Source organism: Oncorhynchus kisutch, linkage group LG26 (genome assembly GCF_002021735.2).
Source record: "Oncorhynchus kisutch isolate 150728-3 linkage group LG26, Okis_V2, whole genome shotgun sequence".
In the NCBI taxonomy this organism is placed as follows: Eukaryota; Metazoa; Chordata; class Actinopteri; order Salmoniformes; family Salmonidae; genus Oncorhynchus; species Oncorhynchus kisutch.
The window spans coordinates 20,656,669-20,678,710 of record NC_034199.2 but is presented as its reverse complement, the minus strand read 5'-3'; the positions used below and the strand labels follow the sequence as shown (position 1 = coordinate 20,678,710).

Genomic DNA, 22,042 nt, shown 5'->3' with positions numbered 1-22,042 from the left:
GTCTCTGTCCTGTCTGTCTGTCCTGTCTGTCTGTCTGTCTGTCTCAACTCCAGTTTTTTGACACACACCCACACTGTAGCAGCATTCTGTTTTTCCCACTGGGTTGTTCCACCTCAAAAAACACAAGAACAAGGATTTTGACCCCCAACAATGCAAAGTGTACAAAGCTGTCATCGAGGCAAAAGGTGGCTACTTTAAAGAATCTCAAATATAAAATATATTTTGATTTGTTTAACCTCTCTAGGGTATGTGGGACGCTAGCGTCCCATCTGGCCAACATCCAGTGAGATTGCGCCAAATTCAAATACAGAAATGCTCATTATACAAATTCAGAAAACAAAACATATTTTACATAGGTTTAAAGATAAACCTCTTGTTAATCCAACCACGGTGTCGGATTTATAAAATGCTTTTCGGCGAAAACATACCTAGCCCAGAACATAGCCCAGTTGACAAATTATTAGACACAGTAACCAGCCAAGCAGAAGCGTTACAACACTCAGAAATAGAGATAAAATTAATCCCTTACCTTTGATGATCTTCATATGGTGGCACTCAGAAGACATTAATTTACTCAATAAATGTTCATTTTGTTCGATAGTCTCTTTATATCCAAAAAGACTGAAACAATTTCTAAAGACTGTTGACATCTAGTGGAAGGCATAGGAACTGCAAATTGAGACATACGTCAATGGATACTGTAATGGCATTGAATAGAACTACAAAACCAACAACAACAAAAATACTTCCTGAATGGATTTTTCTCAGGTTTTCGCCTGCCAAATCAGTCCTGTTATATTCACAGACACGATTTTAACAGTTTTAGAAACTGTAGAGGGTTTTCTATCTGAATCTACCCATTATATGCATATCATATCTTCTGGGCCCGAGTAGCAGGCGGTTTAATTTGGGCATGCTTTTCATCCAAAATTCCGAATGCTGCCCCCTAGAGAGGTTAACACTTTTTTTGGTTACTACATGATTCCATATGTGTTATTTCATAGTTTTGATGTCTTCACTATTATTCTACAATGTAGAAAATAGTCAAAATAAAGACTGGAATGAGTAGGTGTCAACTTTTGATTGGGACAGTATTTCTCTATTAACATGCTGATTTGCTGGTGCTTTGTCTTTATGTTAAAAAATCAACAACACTTTTTGGGAAAAGAAATATAGGCCTACTTTACTAAAAAAGGTTTGTCTAAAATAAAATGGTCTATGTGACATTTCTACAAACATGGCTAAACCATGATATTAGTCATTATTATTAAACTGTTTGAATGTAGCGCACCCCATTAAAAAATACGTATCGGTAGGCTATTCATGTACGTATCTAGTTATTGTGAGTCAAGCAAAGCAACACTACTGTCAGAGGCTCCATGTGTGGCAAGTGAAGTGGGAGTTTTCCAATCAATGCCAAATGGAATTACGATTATACGTTGGCTAAATGAGAAGGGGTAGGCTACAAGGATCAACCAACAGATAGGCTGTTTAATATGAATGAAGTTGTTGTAGACAAGAATGCGGTGAGAGCAGACAAAATAGACTCCATTAGTCTCGCTAGCTGGCTAACTAATTAAGCTAGATAGTGTAGCTAGCCTGGATTCTATGCATGGATTTGATGCAGTCAAGATAGACACTACCAGATGAGATGTTAATCTATTGCAGCAACAAGTTTGTCTAGATAACATGAGCGAGTTGGTTTGGCTACTTTCTCTCTCTCTCTCTCTCTCCCTCCTTGTGAGACACACCTGCTTCTATTGTGCCCCTCCCCCACCCATCTGTACTGAAACAACAAGCAGAGTGCCTCTCCTGAGTCATGCAAGTAAGTCCCAATTGAAGTGCAAAGGAATATATATATTATTAGTGATGCACCGATATTACATTTTCGGCTGATTCCCAATATTTTCCTTGCCTTCCCCCCAAAAAAGGATACCGATAACCAATATTTAACATTTGAGCAGCCTTTTAAGCGTTCTAGTACAGTTAAATAGTTACACACATGGACGCAGCGGTCTAAGGCACTGCATCTCAGTGCAAGAGGCGTCACTACAGTCCCTGGTTCGAATCCAGGCAGTATCACATCCGGCCGTGATTGTGAGTCCCATAGAGCGGCACACAATTGGCCCAGCATCGTCTGGGTTTGCCCTGGGTAGGCCGTCATTGTAAATAAGTATTTGTTCTTAACTGACTTCCCTAGTTAAATAAAGGTTACACACACGCTGACCAAAAAGTTATTTTGTTGGCATTTACCCATGTCCCTATTACCAGTAAAACCTATTTTTTTATCCCTTACTTGCTTTGCTGTTTCACTGTTTCGTTGTTCATTTGTTCAGTTGTTTCATTCTCAACCAGGATTTCATCATGCATGTCAAGCAGTGAAGTTTCAGCTGTCTGTTCCTGGCTTCTCTTCCTCGGTGCGTTTCCATCTTGTCCAGCTATGTATGTAACATTTCACATAAACCCGGTTTCAAATCAAACTTTACACGTCACATGCGCAGAATACAACATGTGTAGACTTTACCGTGAAATGTTATAAGCCCTTAACTTTTCTTGAACTGCACTGTTGGTTAAGAAAATATTTACTAAAGAAAGTAGAGTAAAAAATAATAAATAGTAACACAATAACGAGGCTATATACAGCGAGTAGTGGTACCGAGTCAATGGTAGGGGTGAAGTGAATATGCATAGATAATAAACAGTGAGTAGCAGCAGTGTACATGTAGGTAGGGGTGAAGTGAATATGCATAGATAATAAACAGTGAGTAGCAGCAGTGTACATGTAGGTAGGGGTGAAGTGACTATGCATAGATAATAAACAGAGAGTAGCAGCAGTGTACATGTAGGTAGGGGTGAAGTGACTATGCATAGATAATAAACAGTGAGTAGCAGCAGTGTACATGTAGGTAGGGGTGAAGTGACTATGCATAGATAATAAACAGAGAGTAGCAGCAGTGTACATGTAGGTAGGGGTGAAGTGACTATGCATAGATAATAAACAGAGAGTAGCAGCAGTGTACATATAGGTAGGGGTGAAGTGACTATGCATAGATAATAAACAGCGAGTAGCAGCAGTGTACATGTAGGTAGGGGTGAAGTGACTATGTATAGATAATAAACAGCGAGTAGCAGCAGTGTACAAAACAAATGGGGGGGGGGGGTCAATGTAATAGTCTTGTTCAGCAGTCTTATGTTTTGGGGGTGTAGAGGCTGTTCAGGAGCCTTTTGGTCCTAGACTTGGCGCTCCGGTACCGCCTGCCGTGTGGTAGCAGAGAAAACGGTCTATGGCTTGGATTTTAGGAAGCTTGGCCCCAGTGATGTACTGGGCCGTATGCACTTGTCTGCATCGAAGTAGCAGTCCTTGTACATAGCATGGAGCATGGTGGCAACACAGTAAAGAGAGAATACCACCAAATCGCTTGTTCACAGCCTGTGTCTGCATTTTTGTTGAGCAGGCGTTTCAATGCCATGACAGAGGGTATCACGTCTGCTGCAGGCACAGTTGATGAGCTTATTTCTCCAGTCTGTTGTTTGAATGGAGCTAGCTAGTGTGTTCATGTGTCCAAGTTTCAAACATGTTTTCAAATGCCATTGAAATGGCAGCAGCGGTATGAGAACCAGCACATTATTGAGCAATGCGGCTTTCCTCAGTACAAAATCCCCATGGACCCACTGTGCTGTCAGACTCAGCATGCTCATGGGGTTGACATTGCTGCTGCAAATCTCAGCAGTGACGCTATTACTGTGTAACTCCGGGAGGGCAACATCTGAAAAATAGCTCACTTGGTAGTGTGTATCAGTGCTTGACCAGTCGGCGAATGCCAACTTCACCCACGACTGAGAACGGTTGATTGTCAAGGGCAATGAATTCCATTATCTTGCCATTAATGGATTTCAACTTTGAGTTGTCTTGCTGAAATGTTCTTACTTACTCTTTTTTGTTGACTGCTCGATCCTCACAGCAGACATTGTGGGCTAGTATAGGAATGCTGTGTTGCACATGTAGCGCAACATTTTACATGGCGTCATTACGTCATGTACTTACGATATATAGGTATGGGCGTCAGCTTTGACATCTAGTTTAACGCCAATGTGCAAAACCAATATCGGGCCGATGTTGGCATTTTTAGCTAATATCGGCCGATTTCCGATATGTTCACCGATTATATCGTGCATCCCTAATATTTATACGATCTGGATATCATAAAATGATTCATGATGTTCTTATAGTGAAATCATTTAAAATGCCCATCCCAAGTTAACTTTTACACGTTTTTAGTGTTCTCCTTTAGCAGTTGGACAATGTTGACTATTGGAGAACATTCATTATTTTTTCCTCTTAGTGATCATCGCTGTTTCATGTCAACTAGGCAACGCTTCCTTAATCTATTTGAATGTTCAGTTTCCCATCTGCAGTGGTTGAACTCTACCGTTCAAAAGTTTGATTTTATTTTTATTTTTTATTTCACCTTTATTTAACCAGGTAGGCTAGTTGAGAACACCTTTATTTAACCAGGTAGGCTAGTTGAGAACACCTTTATTTAACCAGGTAGGCTAGTTGAGAACACCTTTATTTAACCAGGTAGGCTAGTTGAGAACACCTTTATTTAACCAGGTAGGCTAGTTGAGAACACCTTTATTTAACCAGGTAGGCTAGTTGAGAACACCTTTATTTAACCAGGTAGGCCAGTTGAGAACACCTTTATTTAACCAGGTAGGCTAGTTGAGAACACCTTTATTTAACCAGGTAGGCTAGTTGAGAACACCTTTATTTAACCAGGTAGGCTAGTTGAGAACACCTTTATTTAACCAGGTAGGCTAGTTGAGAACACCTTTATTTAACCAGGTAGGCTAGTTGAGAACACCTTTATTTAACCAGGTAGGCTAGTTGAGAACACCTTTATTTAACCAGGTAGGCTAGTTGAGAACACCTTTATTTAACCAGGTAGGCTAGTTGAGAACACCTTTATTTAACCAGGTAGGCTAGTTGAGAACACCTTTATTTAACCAGGTAGGCTAGTTGAGAACACCTTTATTTAACCAGGTAGGCTAGTTGAAAACACCTTTATTTAACCAGGTAGGCTAGTTGAGAACACCTTTATTTAACCAGGTAGGCTAGTTGAGAAAAAGTTCTCATTTACAATTGAGACCTGGCCAAGATAAAGCATAGCAGTTCGACACATACAACGACACAGAGTTACACATGGAGTAAAACAAACATACAGTCAATAATACAGTATAAACAAGTCTAAATACGATGTGAGCAAATGAGGTGAGATAAGGGAGGTAAAGGCAAAAAAAGGCCATGGTGGCAAAGTAAATACAATATAGCAAGTAAAACACTGGAATGGTGGATTTGCAATGGAAGAATGTGCATTAAAAATAATGGGGTGCAAAGGAGCAAAATAAATAAATAAATAAAATACAGTAGGGAAAGAGGTAGTTGTTTGGCCTAAATTATAGGTGGGCTATGTACAGGTGCAGTAATCTGTGAGCTGCTCTGACAGTTGGTGCTTAAAGCTAGTGAGGGAGATAAGTGTTTCCAGTTTCAGAGATTTTTGTAGTTCGTTCCAGTCATTGGCAGCAGAGAACTGGAAGGAGAGGCGGCCAAAGAAAGAATTGGTTTTGGGGGTGACTAGAGAGATATACCTGCTGGAGCGTGTGCTACAGGTGGGAGATGCTATGGTGACCAGCGAGCTGAGATAAGGGGGGACTTTACCTAGCAGGGTCTTGTAGATGACATGGAGCCAGTGGGTTTGGCGACGAGTATGAAGCGAGGGCCAGCCAACGAGAGTGTACAGGTCGCAATGGTGGGTAGTATATGGGGCTTTGGTGACAAAACGGATTGCACTGTGATAGACTGCATCCAATTTGTTGAGTAGGGTATTGTAGGCTATTTTGTAAATGACATCGCCAAAGTCGAGGATTGGTAGGATGGTCAGTTTTACAAGGGTATGTTTGGCAGCATGAGTGAAGGATGCTTTGTTGCGAAATAGGAAGCCAATTCTAGATTTAACTTTGGATTGGAGATGTTTGATATGGGTCTGGAAGGAGAGTTTACAGTCTAACCAGACACCTAAGTATTTGTAGTTGTCCACGTATTCTAAGTCAGAGCCGTCCAGAGTAGTGATGTTGGACAGGCGGGTAGGTGCAGGTAGCGATCGGTTGAAGAGCATGCATTTAGTTTTACTTGTATTTAAGAGCAATTGGAGGTCAAGTTTGGGGTCACTTAGAAATGTCCTTTAAAAAGAAAAGAAAAGAAAATAATTTTTTTTGTCCATTTAAATAACATCAAATTGATCAGAAATACAGTGTGGACAATGTTGTAAATTACTATTGTAGCTGGTAATGTCAGATAAAAAAAAGAAGGAATATCTACATAGGCGTACAGAGGCCCATTATCAGCAAGCATCACTTCTGTGTTCCAATGGCACGTTGTGTTAGCTAATCCAAGTTTATAATTTTAAAAAGCTAATTGATCATTAGAAAACCCTTTTTCAATTATGTTAGCACAGCTGAAAACTGTTGTCCTATTTAAAGAAGCAGTAAAACTGTCCTTCTTTAGACTAGTTGAGTATCTGGAGCATCCGCATTTGTGGGTTCGATTACAGGCTCAAAATGGCTAGAAACGAATACCTTTCTTCTGAAACTCTGCAGTCTATTCTTGTTCTGAGAAATGAAGGCTATTCCATGCGAGAAATTGCTAAGAAACTGATGATCTTGTACAACGCTGTGTACTACTCCCTTCACAGAACAGCGCAAACTGGCTCTAACCAGAATAGAAAGGGGAGTGGGAGGCCCCGGTCCACAACTGATCAAGAGGACAAGTACATTAGACTGTCTAGTTTGAGAAACAGAAACCTCACAAGTCTTCAACAGGCAGCTTCATTAAATTAGTACCCCTCAAAACACAAGTCTCAATGTCAACAGTGAAGAGGGGACTCCGGGACGCTGGCCTTCTAGGCAGAGTTCCTCTGTCCAGTGTCTAAAGAAGGTTGCTTCCAGTTGTGTTGCTTCTTTATTCAGAATAACAGTTTTAAGCTGTGCTAACATAATTGCAAAAGGGTTTTATAATGATAAACTTGGATTATCTAACACAACGTGCCATTGGAACACAGTAGTGATGGTTGCTGATAATGGGCCTCTGTACGCCTAGATATTCTAGAAAATCAGCTGTTTCCAGCTACAATAGTCATTTACAACATTAACAATGTCTACATTGCATTTCTGATCAATTTTATGTTATTTTACTGGACTAAAATGTGCTTTTCCTTCGAAGTGACCATAACTTTGGAACGTTAGTGTATGTTCTCACATAGACACTGAATTGTGAGGATGCTTTTCGTTCAACTGGCACTGTGGGAAAAAGAGAATATCATTAGGCTGTCAGAGGGCTTGACGGGACAGAACTGTTAGACTGAGCACATCCAGCCTGGGATTGTGCTGGATTCACAATGATTTAAGTTATTGTTGGTGCTTTTTATTACTATACAAATAATATAGTGCTCATCGCATGCACACAGCCGCTCACACATACAGCCGCTCACACATACAGGCACACATGCAGTGCATTCAGAAAGTATTCAGACCCCTTGACCTTTTCCACATTTTATTTAAAGTAAAAAACATACCTAATTTACATAAATATTCAGACATGTTGTTATGAGACTTCGAAATTGAGCTCAGGTGCATCCTGATGATAATCCTTGATGTTTCTACAACTTGATTGGAGTCCATAGAGCTCCGAGACAGGATTGTGTCGAGGCACTGATCTAGGGAAGGATACCAAATAGTTTCTGCAGCATTGAAGGTCCCTAAGAACACACTGTCCTCCATCGCTCTTAAATGGAAGAAGTTTAGACCACCAAGACTCTTCCTAGAGCTGGCCGCTCGGCCAAACTGAGCAATCGGGGGAGAAGAGCCTTGTTCAGGGAGGTGACCAAGAACCTGATGGTCACTCTGACAGAGCTCAAGAGTTCCTCTGTGGAGATGGGAGAACCTTCCAGAAGGACAACTATCTCTGCAGCACTCTACCAATCAGGCCTTTATGGTAGAGTGTTCAGACGGAAGCCAATCCTCACTAAAAGGCACATGACAGCCGCTTGGAGTTCGCCAAAAGGCACCTAAAGGACTCTTAAACCATGAGAAACACGATTCTATGGTCTGATGAAACCAAGATTGAACACTTTGGCCTGATTTCCAAGTGTCAGGTATGGAGAAGAATGGTAGTGGCAGCATCATGCTGTAGGGATGTTTATTAGCAGCAGGTGCTGGGAGACTAGTCAGGATCGAAGGGAAAATGAACGAGCAAAGTACAGAGAGATTCTTGATGAAAACCTGCTCCAGATCTCTCAGGACCTCAGACTGGGGCAAAGGTTCACCTTCCAACAGGGCAATGACCCTAAGCACACAGCCAAGACAACGCAGGAGTGGCTTTGTGACAAGTCTCTGAATGTCCTTGAGTGGCCCAGCCAGAGCCCGGACTTGAACCTGATCTAACATCTCTAGAGAGACCTGAAAACCGCTGTGCAGGGAAGCTGCCAATGCAACGTGACAGAGCTTGAGTGGATCTGCAGAGAAGAATGGGAGAATCTCCCCAAATACAGGTGTGCCAAGCTTGTAGCTTCATACCCAAGAAGACTCTAGGCTGTATTCACTGCCAAAGGTGCGTGAACAAAGCACTGAATACTTACGTAAATGTGATTTTTCAGTTTTTATTTGTAATATATTCGCAAACGTTTCTAAAAAAAAACAAAAACATTTTCCTCCATTTTAGAATAAGGCTGTAACGTAAAAATGTGGAAAAAGCGAACGGGTCTGAATACTTTACGAATGCACTGTACGTACATGTACGGATGCGCGCATACATGCACACACACTTTCATTTACATTCTCGTGCTAACACAGAGTAGCTAAGGTGGTGCTGTAAAACTGTGTTCACCTGACTCCTCTCCTGCACTGTGAAATAGAGCATGCTTAATCCCTGTCACTCACACACACACACACACACACACACACACACACACACACACACACACACACACACTAAGCAGTGCCCTCATGCCTGCGGTGTGATTGGATAGATGTGGTCTGTAGTTAGATGGTAAAGCTGATGATCTAATGTGAATGTAGTAGTGATTTATCTTAACTGACGTCGTTATTCTGGCGTGTGTGAAATGGAGAGAGGATTACATTAGTATGATTTCTATATATTCGTTTGCTTTTCTGCTTTTTTTTCAATCTCTCACACACTTATCTCCCCATTACCATAATTGTCTCATCGTTAATTTATTTCTAGCATTAAGATCAGTTCATCGCACATTCCCGTGATAATAGGTGGCTAATGCTTTGGCTAACATTTAGACAACCCTCTGTCTTTCTGTCTCTCGTCTTATTTGGGGTCGTTGTGTAACTTTCCATCTCTCCCTCTCCTTTCCACCCCCCTGCCAGGGGGACTCCATGAAAAATGATGGAGGAGGTGACAGTTGTAGCCAAGTGGGACTACACGGCCCAGCAGGACCAGGAACTTGACATCCGGAAGAATGAGCGGCTCACCCTGCTGGACGACAGCAAGACGTGGTGGAGGGTGAGGAACGCCTCCAACCAGACAGGCTACGTCCCCTCTAACTACGTGGAGCGCAAGAACAGCCTGGTGAAGAAGGCATCGCTGGTCAAGAACCTCAAAGACACACTGGGTAAGAGGGGTGGGGCTGGGTAAGAGGGGTGGGGCTGGGTAAGAAGGGTGGGGCTGGGTAAGAAGGGTGGGGGTGGGGCTGGGTAAGAGGGGTGGGGCTGGGTAAGAAGGGTGGGGCTGGGTGAGAGGGGTGGGGCTGGGTGAGAAGGGTGGGGCTGTGTAAGAAGGGCTGAAGATGGAGAGGTCGTAGAGTATGTTGTTGGTAGTTTATCAGCAGAGAAGAGTGGAGCGTCTCTTGACTCCCTCCGCCTCTATTTTTTCATCCTCCTCTAAACTCCAGCTAGAAATACATGAATTCATTCTTTGCATCTATCCTGAATTGTGTGTGTGTCTCATCCCGCCCTGACTCAGTCTGACAGGGTCTGGTACTGGGGTTGTGTCTCATCCCGCCCTGACTCAGTCTGACAGGGTCTGGTACTGGGGTTGTGTGTCTCATCCCGCCCTGACTCAGTCTGACAGGGTCTGGTACTGGGGTTGTGTGTCTCATCCCGCCCTGACTCAGTCTCTGTCTGACAGGGTCTGGTACTGGGGTTGTGTGTCTCATCCCGCCCTGAATCAGTCTCTGTCTGACAGGGTCTGGTACTGGGGTTGTGTGTCTCATCCCGCCCTGACTCAGTCTCTGTCTGACAGGGTCTGGTACTGGGGTTGTGTGTGTCATCCCGTCCTCACTCAGTCTCTGTCTGACAGGGTCTGATACTGGGGTTGTGTGTCTCATCCCGCCCTGACTCAGTCTCCGTCTGACAGGGTCTGGTACTGGGGTTGTGTGTCTCATCCCGCCCTGACTCAGTCTCTGTCTGACAGGGTCTGGTACTGGGGTCGGGTGTGTGGATGTGAGCCTTTGTGCTATTTTAGAGGAGCTCTCCACCAGCACCCCAAGGACTGTGTTCAGTTGGCCATCGCTCTGAGCTGCCACACCTTGGTGTCTGTAGGTCCTCACATTAGTGTGTGTGTGTGTGTGTGTGTGTGTGTGTGTGTGTGTGTGTGTGTGTGTGTGTGTGTGTGTGTGTGTGTGTGTGTGTGTGTGTGTGCTAGGGTTATCAAATGGCTGGTGGAGACTGGAGAGAAACTCTTGCATGTTCCGTCTCTCTGTCTCCTTATTCCACTGATCTTATTTTTCAGTAACTTTTTTTATACTTTCTTATACATACAGTGGGGCAAAAAAGTATTTAGTCAGCCACCAATTGTGTTCTCCCACTTAAAAAGATGAGAGAGGCCTGTAATTTTCATCATAGTACACTTCAACTATGACAGACAAGATGAGAAAAAAAATCCAGAAAATCACATTTTTTCTGAATTTATTTGCAAATTATGGTGGAAAATAAGTATTTGGTCACCTACAAACAAGCAAGATTTCTGGCTCTCACAGACCTGTAACTTCTTCTTTAAGAGGCTCCTCTGTCCTCCACCCGTTACCTGTATTAATGGCACCTGTTTGAACTTGTTATCAGTATAAAAGACACCTGTCCACAACCTCAAACAGTCACACTCCAAACTCCACTGTAATAATTAGGAAATGGAAGACATACAAGACCACTGATAATCTCCCTCGATCTGGGGCTCCACGCAAGATCTCACCCCGTGGGGTCAAAATTATCGTAAGAACGGTGAGCAAAAATCCCAGAACTACACGGGGGGACCTAGTGAATGACCTGCAGAGAGCTGGGACCAAAGTAACAAAGCCTACCATCAGTAACGCACTACGCCGCCAGGGACTCAAATCCTGCAGTGCCAGATGTGTCCCCCTGCTTAAGCCAGTACATGTCCAGGCCCATCTGAAGTTTGCTAGAGAGCATTTGGATGATCCAGAAGAAGATTGGGAGAATGTCATATGGTCAGATGAAACCAAAATATAACTTTTTGGTAAAAACTCAACTCGTCGTGTTTGGAGGACAAAGAATACTGAGTTGCATCCAAAGAACACCTGTGAAGCATGGGGGTGGAAACATCATGCTTTGGGGCTGTTTTTCTGCAAAGGGACCAGGACGACTGATCCGTGTAAAGGAAAGAATGAATGGGGCCATGTATCGTGAGATTTTGAGTGAAAACCTCCCATCAGCAAGGGCATTGAAGATGAAACGTGGCTGGGTCTTTCAGCATGACAATGATCCCAAACACACCGCCCGGGCAACGAAGGAGTGGCTTCGTAAGAAGCATTTCAAAGTCCTGGAGTGGCCTAGCCAGTCTCCAGATCTCAACCCCATAGAAAATCTTTGAAGGGAGTTGAAAGTCCGTGTTACCCAGCAACAGCCCCAAAACATCACTGCTCTAGAGGAGATCTGCATGGAGGTATGGGCCAAAATACCAGCAACAGTGTGTGAAAACCTTGTGAAGACTGACAGAAAACGTTTGACCTCTGTCATTGCCAACAAAGGGTATATAAGAGATTTTGTGCTCACTTTTGTTATTGACCAAATACTTATTTTCCACCATCATTTGCAAATAAATTCATAAAAAATCCTACAATATGATTTTCTGGATTTTTTTTCTTCTCATTTTGTCTGTCATAGTTGAAGTGTACCTATGATGAAAATTACAGGCCTCTCATCTTTTTAAGTGGGAGAACATGCACAATTGGTGGCTGACTAAATACTTTTTTGTCCCACTGTACATTTTCTGAACTGCAAATTTCAGGAATCAGTCAATATTCCTTGCCTGCTTCAAAGAGAGAAACATATGAAGCTGAGCACACATGCCTTATTGTTCCTGTCAGTTGTGAGTAATTCAATTAAATCTTGTTTGTAGACTGTCAACAGACATTCATGGAATTTGTAAACCGCTGGGTTTGAATATCTGCTGCTGGTTAGAGAGAGAGTGTGAAGTTTACAAAGAGAGAGACAGAGAGACAAACATACAGAGAAAGAGAGTCTGTGAGGGGAGGGCGGAGTGATGGGAGGGGAGAGCAGGGCAGAGTGATGGGAGGGGAGAGCAGGGCAGAGTGATGGGAGGGGAGAGCAGGGCAGAGTGATGGGAGGGGAGAGCAGGGCAGAGTGATGGGAGGGGAGAGCAGGGCAGAGTGAGGGGAGGGGAGAGCAGGGCGGAGTGAGGGGAGGGGAGAGCAGGGCGGAGTGAGGGGAGGGGAGAGCAGGGCGGAGTGAGGGGAGGGGAGAGCAGGGCGGAGTGAGGGGAGGGGAGAGCAGGGCGGAGTGAGGGGAGGGGAGAGGAGGGCGGAGTGAGGGGAGGGGAGAGCAGGGCGGAGTGAGGGGAGGGGAGAGCAGGGCGGAGTGAGGGGAGGGGAGAGCAGGGCGGAGTGAGGGGAGGGGAGAGCAGGGCGGAGTGAGGGGAGGGCAGGGCAGAGTGAGGGGAGGGGAGGGCAGGGCAGAGTGAGGGGAGGGGAGAGCAGGGCAGAGTGAGGGGAGGGGAGAGCAGGGCAGAGTGAGGGGAGGGGAGAGCAGGGCAGAGTGAGGGGAGGGGAGAGCAGGGCAGAGTGAGGGGAGGGGAGAGCAGGGCAGAGTGAGGGGAGGGGGAGAGCAGGGCAGAGTGAGGGGAGGGGAGAGCAGGGCAGAGTGAGGGGAGGGGAGGGCAGAGTGAGGGGAGGGGAGAGCAGGGCAGAGTGAGGGGAGGGGAGAGTGAGGGGAGGGGAGGCAAGTGGAGGGCAGAGGAGTGGAGGGCAGAGGTGAGGGGAGCGGAGGGGAGGGGAGAGCAGGGCAGGGCAGAGTGAGGGGAGGGAGGGGTGGAGAGAGCAGGGCTGAGTGAGGGCAGGGCAGAGTGAGGGGAGAGCAGGGCAGAGTGAGGGGAGCGGAGTGGAGGGCAGAGGTGAGGGGAGTGGAGTGGAGGGCAAAGGTGAGGGGAGCGGAGGGAAGTGGAGGGCAGAGGAGTGGAGGGCAGAGTGAGGGGAGGGGAGGGCAGAGTGATGGGATGGGAGGGGAGAGTGAGGGGAGGGGAGAGCAGGGCAGAGTGAGGGGAGGGGAGAGCAGGGCAGAGTGAGGGGAGGGGAGAGCAGGGCAGAGTGAGGGGAGGGGAAAGCAGGGCAGAGTGATGGGAGGGAGGGGTGGAGAGAGCAGGGCTGAGTGAGGGCAGGGCAGTGTGAGGGGAGAGCAGGGCAGTGTGAGGGGAGAGCAGGGCAGAGGTGAGGGGAGTGGAGGGCAGAGGTGAGGGGAGTGGAGTGGAGGGCAGAGGTGAGGGGAGGGAAGTGGAGGGCAGAGGAGTGGAGGGCAGAGTGAGGGGAGGGGAGGGGAGGGAAGTGGAGGGCAGAGAGGGGAGAGGAGTGGAGGGCAGAGTGAGGGGAGGGGAGAGCAGGGCAGAGTGAGGGGAGGGGAGAGCAGGGCAGAGTGATGGGAGGGGAGAGTGAGGGGAGGGGAGGGGAGAGCAGGGCAGAGTGAGGGGAGGGGAGAGCAGGGCAGAGTGATGGGATGGGATGGGAGAGGAGAGTGAGGGGAGGGGAGAGCAGGGCAGAGTGAGGGGAGAGCATGGTGGAGTGAGGGGAGGGGAAAGCAGGGCAGAGTGATGGGAGGGGAGAGCACGGCAGAGTGAGGGGAGGGGAAAGCAGGGCAGAGTGATGGGAGGGAGGGGTGGAGAGAGCAGGGCTGAGTCAGGGCAGGTCAGAGTGAGGGGAGAGCAGGGCAGAGTGAGGGGAGGCTATGCGAGGGGATGGGTAGAGTCTGTTACTGACACAGGGATTCCTCTATGCTCCGTGGACCTCTGCCCCCAAAAGGAGCTCCATGAGACTGTGTGGGCCAACACGGCACAGCCTGTCACTTTCATTCACCAGCAGCACGTTGTGTGCGGTTGTGTGTGGCATGCTCAGATCTTTAATAACTATCAATAAGAACATTTCACATAATCCTAGAGCAGGGATGGGCAACTTTGAACCTTTCAATCATGAGGGGTTGCATTTGCTTGTGGGTCAGCGTACCCACATCACATCAGTTACCCATCCCTTTCTCCCCCAACCCCACCTCCCTAAAAATGTTTTATCCGAGGGCCAGTTACCCATCCCTGCCCTTGAGGCCATCATTCAACAAACATTCTAATCTCACTCTGTTATCCCCTGTACTCTGTTATTCTGACACCACTATGAGTGTATCCATAATTAAAGGGAAGTGTGTCTGTATATTCCATTAAAGGATGAGTCATGTGTGCAGGCCAGTGAACCTAACCAGGGTTGTAGTGTGGCCCCTAACACAGCCATGCTGTTCCCCATCCATCCATCCATTAGAGCATTGAACAGTGCTCCACTCACCAGCCTAATGGTGTTACAGCCCGTGGCGAAACCACGGAACAACGAATCATCCCCATCTGTTATTGAGTTATACATTATGCCCAGGTTCCTATTCAACCCCTAGCATTTCAATATTTTGTATTTGATCATAAATCTGTACTCGGATAGTTAAGATTCGGGCTTGGCAGTAACTTCTAATGTGTCTTATTTTGAATCAGTTCTGTGTGTGTGTGTCTGTGTGTGTGTGTGTGTGTGTGAAGTCAGCGCTCTGTAAGTTATGGTTGGACTGGGTTCCTCTTTGCTCTTCTTGAATGGAATAGAAGCTCAGCAACACTGACTCAAAATGGCTGTGCCATTGAGACTCTGCAGGCCAATTCAGGGCAACCATCTCCCCAGTGATCCAAAATGGCTGTGCTCACTCATCCAGTGACACCTACTGCAGGCCAATACAGGGAAACCAATGATCTCCAGACTGAATCAAAATGGTTCCCTTGGCTTTAGTCCATCTGACAGATTTACAGGGTGCACAGTACACACTGTCACCATGCCAACGCTGCCTGCCCATAATGTTTGTGAAGACATAAACAGCTGGACGTTTATGGACTGTTTTATAGACTGGGCGCTGAGCTACAGTAGTGCTTTGTGTTAATAGCACCCTGCTAGCATAATGTTATGACAGGCGGTAACCTTACAGTGCAGGAAATGGAAAATATATGACCATTTATTTTTTAAAGTGCTTGTTAACTGTTAATAGCTTCTCATTTGTAGCGGTATGCAAACTAGAATGGTGATGATGATGATTTATGGGTTGGATGTATAGTGTTTCTCCAAGTGCTGAAAGTGAGGGGGGGGGCTTACCTCATCCACTACCTCTCATAACACCTGTTACTATATTACCTCTGACTCCCCTGGGTTTCATTGTACTGCTCCCTGTGACCCCGTCAGGTGGTCCTGTGTATTGGTATGCCAACCTCTGATGCCCCCCTGGGTTCTTATAAAGACATGCTGAGGTAAGAGTCTCCTGGGTCAGGCTCCAGTGCTGAATGAGGTCTCTGTGTCCAGGGCGGTGAGAGAATGGAGGGATGGAAGGAGAGGGAGTGTGGGAGGAGTGAATTGAGACTGTTCCCCTGCCAACCAGCAGGCCAGAGCCTTGAAGTGGAAATGAGCGAGAGCAAAAGAAAGTGTGTGTGCGTGCGCACGATTCAGCTGGGCTGTGTGGGTCTCAGGGGAGTTTTATGTCTGGTGTTCCCTGCATATCTCTGCTCTCAATCCTGTGACAGTCGACAGCATAGTCTCTCCACGGGATGGCTTGAAGTAGACCCCAGAGGAGAGCATTCAAGTTGGGTCACATCAAGTGGGGCCGCACACACACACACACACACAGTGCATTCGGAAAGTTTTCCGACCCCCTTCCCTTTTTCCACATTTTCCACAGACCTGAAAATAGCTGTGCAGTGATGCTCCCATCTAACCTGACAGAGCTTGATAGGATCTGCAGAGAAGAATGGGAGAAACTCCCCATATACAGGTGTGCCAAGCTTGTAGTGTCCTACCCAAGACGACTCGAGGCTGTAACCACCGCTGAAGGTGCTTCAACAAAGTACTGAGTAAAGGGTCTGAATACTTATGGAAATGTGATATTTCAGAGTAAAGGGTCTGAATACTTATGGAAATGTGATATTTCAGAGTAAAGGGTCTGAATACTTATGGAAATGTGATATTTCAGAGTAAAGGGTCTGAATACTTATGGAAATGTGATATTTCAGAGTAAAGGGTCTGAATACTTATGGAAATGTGATATTTCAGAGTAAAGGGTCTGAATACTTATGGAAATGTGATATTTCAGAGTAAAGGGTCTGAATACTTATGGAAATGTGATATTTCAGAGTAAAGGGTCTGAATACTTATGGAAATGTGATATATATTTTTTTATATACATTAGCAAAAAACACACACACACGAAGATGATTACGTACTGTTTGGAATAGCACACAGAGGGTGAGACACTGTATGCTCTTTCCATGACAAGCTGACCGGGTGAAAGCTATGATCCCTTATTGATGTCACCTGTTAAATCCACTTCACTCAGTGTAAGGGAGGAGACGGGTTAAAGCAATTTCAAGCCTTGAGACAATTGAGATGGGTCTTTCATTCTTAAGTGTCTGTATCGAGAATGGTACACCACCCCCAGAACATCCAGCCAACTTGGGAAGCATTGGCGTCAACATGGGCCAGCATCCCTATGGAACGCATGTGACACCTTGTAGAGTCCAGGCCCTGACAAATTGAGGCTGTTCTGAGGCTAAAAGTGGGTGCAACTCAATATTAGGAAGGTGTTTTGTTCACTCCGTGTGTGATGTATGTTTGTGGTGTCTTATGTCTCCTTCACTGTCATCACTTCTCAGGCGCTCTGAAAAACAAGCCTCTCACATAACCCTTGTTTAACATGGACCTTGACTATTCTATTAAACATTATGGTCTGTTCAATATTTCTGTCTTGTTTGCATTTGCCCATCCCTTTGTCTTTTTCATTCTCTCTTTCTGTCAGCTCTGCCCTGTGATGTCTGGTCTTCTGTGTGTTAGTAACAGCTGCCAAGGGACTCCTCTCCTGCTCCCATCTCCGCTCTCACACAACAAAACAGCAGGAAAGTTTAGTGCCACTCTGTGTGAACCCCATAACTTCCTGAGTTAACTCACACAGTCATCTAAACAGATGTGACCTAGCTCTATCTACACTGTAACACACACACACACACTTGTCACTTTTCCCTGTGTTGTGACTAAACAAATGACAGCATTGGGAATTTTTGTGTGCAGTGGAATGTAATTGTGCTTACTTTAGTTATGCAGTATGTTTGGGTACATTTGTATTAGTCAGATGCAATTGGCTTTTACAGTAAGAGATGCCCGGATGTAGGTCTGTCTGGAATGTTCCAATCAACCACCTGAGCCATGAGACATCTGTATGCCAGTCATCCGTCTCCCTGGGTCCGGCAGCTGAACGCATCAGAACAACTCTTAGTTGGCCCCGGCCAGCGCTCCCACGTGGGTTACAGGACGGGTAACCAAGCAGCATGGAGGAGACGAGCGCTTTGTTGTCGCTGCTGCCTGCTGTCTTTTTGTTGTGCAGAAAGAGGCAAGGAGACAGGTAGGAGGAGAGGAACCTTTGATCCCCTGCCTGTCAGTCAGGACCACAGCAGAGCCACGCACCAGACACCCTGTCTGCTCCACTTTCCTCCCCAGCCAGCATGCACTAGTTTCATCCTTTTGATGAGTGGAGACGCAGGTAGCCTAGTGGTGCTGAACACCTGGTTTAATGAGGAGATGTGAGTTGTGACAAATACACTAACAGTTGTGACCGAGGGAGTGTGTATGTGTGTCTGTCACTTGGGTGCATTTACTGTATGTGAGTAGAGAGAATTTCTGTGTATGTAGAGTCTGATCTTGTACTGTATGTATGTGATTGTGAACTATAGTATGTGTGTGCTTGCCCTCTCTCAGCTCTTTGAGGAGGAGGTCCTCTATCTTCTATTTTAAGTGTTGACATCTCCACTGGGCCTAGAGTACAGCCTGCAGCCTCAATTAGTGTCCTGCACCCCCCCTAACCCTAACTCCTGCCTGGTCTCTCACTGGAGCTTAAGGCTGCCCTGCCCACACACACAAATCCACTTCGTCTCCTGCTGCCTCATTTACTCAAAGCTTTCTCAGTACCACTGGATTAATGACTTATCAAAGGACTTGGGTTGTAGATATGCGGCAGAGGTGGCAGAGCGTTGGGCCGAAAGGAATCTCCGAGCCGACAATGTGAAAAATCTGTCTGTGCCCTTGAGCAAGGCACTTAACCCTAATTGCTCCTGTAAGTAGCTCTGGATAAGAGTGTCTGCTAAATGTAAAAATGTAGATTTAGTGTCTGGTTACACAGGTGTTGTAGTACCAGTTTCTGCCACCTGCTAGAAGAAACCTGAAATGCTTTTGATTCATTCCACTGGCAACAACAGACTGTTGTCTTTCACTGGCTGTTTAAAATGAAATAAAATGTCAGGTCATGTTAGCTTAACATACTGATGTAGTCATTCTCTTCCTTTCTCCCCCATCTCTCTCTCCTCTCTCTCAGGACTGGGTAAGGGCAGAAGGAAGCAGAGTGCCCGTGATGCCTCTCCCACACCTAGCACGGATGCAGAGTACCCCTCCAATGGGAATGGGGGAGGAGGAGGAGGCGGTGCCGAACGCATCTACGACCTCACCATCCTGGCCGTTGTCAAGTTCTCGTACATGGCGGAGCGCGAGGATGAGCTGACCCTAGCCAAGGGGTCCCGGGTCACTGTGATGGAGAAGTGCAGTGACGGTTGGTGGCGGGGCAGCCAGGGAGGTCGCGTGGGCTGGTTCCCCTCCAACTATGTCCTGGAGGACCCCGCAGAGAGAGAGGGCGAGGGGGGTGGAGGAGGAAGGGACTCTCCAGGTTATCCAGGGCAGGGCAGGGGGGCCACGATGACCAACGGGCGGGCGGGAGGTGGTGGCGGCCGGGATGGAGAGGGAAGTGGTGCGCTCCATCTGGTCCAGACTATTTACCCGTTCAGCTCAGTGACGGAGGAAGAGCTGAACTTTGAGAAGGGAGAGGTGATGGAGGTTGTGGAGAAACCAGAGAATGACCCAGAGTGGTGGCGCTGCAGGAACGCCCAAGGCCTGGTGGGCCTAGTGCCTAAGAACTATGTGCTGGTGCTGAATGATGCTGACGGGCCTCCCGGGCTCCCCGCCCTGCCGCAGTCGCCCCCTGGCTCCCCACAGATCCGCTACGTGGGGCCGGCGATCGTGGGCAAGTTTGCAGGCAGGGACTGGTACTATGGAGGGGTGACCAGACACCAGGCAGAACTGGTCCTCAACGAGAGGGGAAAGGAGGGGGACTTCCTCATACGGGACAGCGAGTCATCGGTGAGTGGGGGAAGAGAGGATGAAGGAATGATTGAGGATAGTGGGAGGAAAGGAGTGTTAAGGGAGCAGGATGGAGGGAAGAGTAGAATAATAAATTGGAGAATAGGAGAGATCTGCACACAGGAACAGCAGAAATATTGACCTGTGATTTATAAATGAAGTCATGGTGCCCTCTGCTGGTGGATAGTGAGTAGCGTTAGTAAAGGAAAGCATGTTTGTTGGAGACAAATTGGTGAGTAAATGAACTGACTCTCCCTTTCTCTCCCTCTAGCCCAGTGATTTCTCTGTGTCTCTGAAGGCACCTGGGAAGAACAAGCACTTCAAGGTGCAGTGTTCAGAGGAGGTCTACTGTATCGGCCAGCGCAGGTTCAGCTCCATTGATGAACTGGTGGAACACTACAAGAAAGCCCCCATCTTCACCAGCCAACACGGAGACAAGCTCTACCTGGTCAAACCTCTGCTGTGACACACATACATAAACACATATACACACACAGGCACTCAGACATGCATATACACACACACATACGCACTCCACCAAATGCCCATATCCCAGCAATCCTCAACATGCTGAACATGGGGAGATAACTTAGTCTGTTTTAGCCTAGTCACATTGCTGGTCTTGGTTCTGTTTCCTTTCTTTGGTTTTAGGTTTTCTGTTTGTTTGGAATTCCCACATTTTTGTAACTCATTTAAAACCCTCTCCAGAGGTTACGATGATTTCTAAAGGAAATAATGACTTCACTAAGTGACCATTTGTAAACACCCTCTTGCCTTTTCTCCTCTTCTCTGCCTTCATCCTCCTCAGAACTGTAGTCATTTTCTTCCACCTCTACCTCCTCTTCATTGCTCTATCATCGAGGAGAAGTAGGAGAAAGCGAGAGAGCAAATTGAAAAGAGTAGAGAGTTTGAATGTCTGTCAATGTACAACACGTACTGTATTGCTCTTCTATTGGCTCCAGCTCTACACTACACTTATGGCACATTTCCAGTCAAGGTTCACCAGTGTTTTACACACAAGGCTCAGACTTTTCTGTTTCCCTCTACTCGGGCCGGCACCCGTGTCTCACTGGGCCATGGCTCCGGCGGTCCTGCTCTCATTTGGGGCCAACTTTTCAGCTGGCATTTACATAAATGTCCTCACTGAACTTTAACACCTTCTCACAAAGCAACTGTTTTGATTATGCAGAGGTTGTTTATTCAGTTCTTCACAAATCTTCATTGTCAGCCCTAGCTATGGAAACATAATTTCCCTAGTATAACATTAGGCTGTATACACTAACTAGTGTAACGCTGGTGTTACAGTCCAAAAGCAGCATTACTGTTTTGCTAGTCTATTGGTTCCAGCTCTACGCGACACTTACTGTTCTGATGTTCTATTGGCTCCAGCTCTACATGACACTTACTGTACTTCCTTACTCACTCATTCCCCGGCCCTAGTGCTGTTTTCCAATGAAGATCAGGTCTTCAGGCGTTTTACTCTCAAAGTTATATACAGTGCATTCAGAAAGTATTCAGACCCCTTGAATTTTCCACACTTTGTTACATTAGTCTTATTCTAAAATATATTCAATTATATTTTTTTTCCCTCATCAATCTACACACAATACCCCCGTAATGACAAAGTAAAAACAGATTTGTAGAAATGTTTGTAAATGTATTAAATATAAAAAACTGAAAACTGAAATCAAGAATTCAGACCCGTCAGTAGTTGAAGCAGCGATTACAGCCTCTAGTCTTCTTGGGTATGACGCTACAAGCTTGGCACACCTGTATTTGGGGAGTTTCTCCCATTCTTCTCTGCAGATCCTCTCAATCTCTGTCAGGTTGGATGAGGAGCGTTGGTGAACAGCTATTTTCAGGTCTCTCCAAAGATGTTCGATCGGGTTCAAGTCCGGGCTCTGGCTGGTTCACTCAAGGACATTCAGAAACCTGTCCTGGAGCCACTCCTGTGTCGTCTTGGCTGTGTGCTTAGGGGTCGTTGTCCTGCTGGAAGGTGAAACTTCGCCCCAGTCTGAGATCCTGAGTGCTCCGGAGTAGGTTTTCATCAAGGATCTCTCTGTACTTTGCTCTGTTCATCTTTCCCTTGATCATGACTAGTCTCCCAGTCACTGCCGCTGAAAAATATCCTCACAGCATGATGCTGCCACCACCGTGCTTCACCGTAGGGATGGTGCCAGGTTTTCTCCAGACATGATGCTTGGCATTCAGGCTATAGAGTTCAATCTTGTTTTAATCGGACCAGAGAATCTTGTTTCTCA

The 22,042-nt window shown here is 46.3% G+C and overlaps 1 protein-coding gene across 1 annotated transcript in view; it reads left to right on the top strand.

Annotated features, from left to right (window-relative positions):
* The window catches only part of LOC109871112 (cytoplasmic protein NCK2-like), a 49,627-nt gene extending 28,257 nt beyond the window's left edge, over positions 1-21,370 (top strand). The window contains exons 2-4 of the mRNA XM_020461944.2: positions 9,451-9,695; positions 18,967-19,781; positions 20,053-21,370. Of these exons, the coding sequence (XP_020317533.1) occupies positions 9,467-9,695; positions 18,967-19,781; positions 20,053-20,247 (1,239 nt within the window). The 5' untranslated portion in view covers positions 9,451-9,466 and the 3' untranslated portion in view covers positions 20,248-21,370. The remainder of the gene's footprint in view (positions 1-9,450; positions 9,696-18,966; positions 19,782-20,052) is intronic.
* The last annotated feature ends 672 nt before the right edge of the window (positions 21,371-22,042 follow it).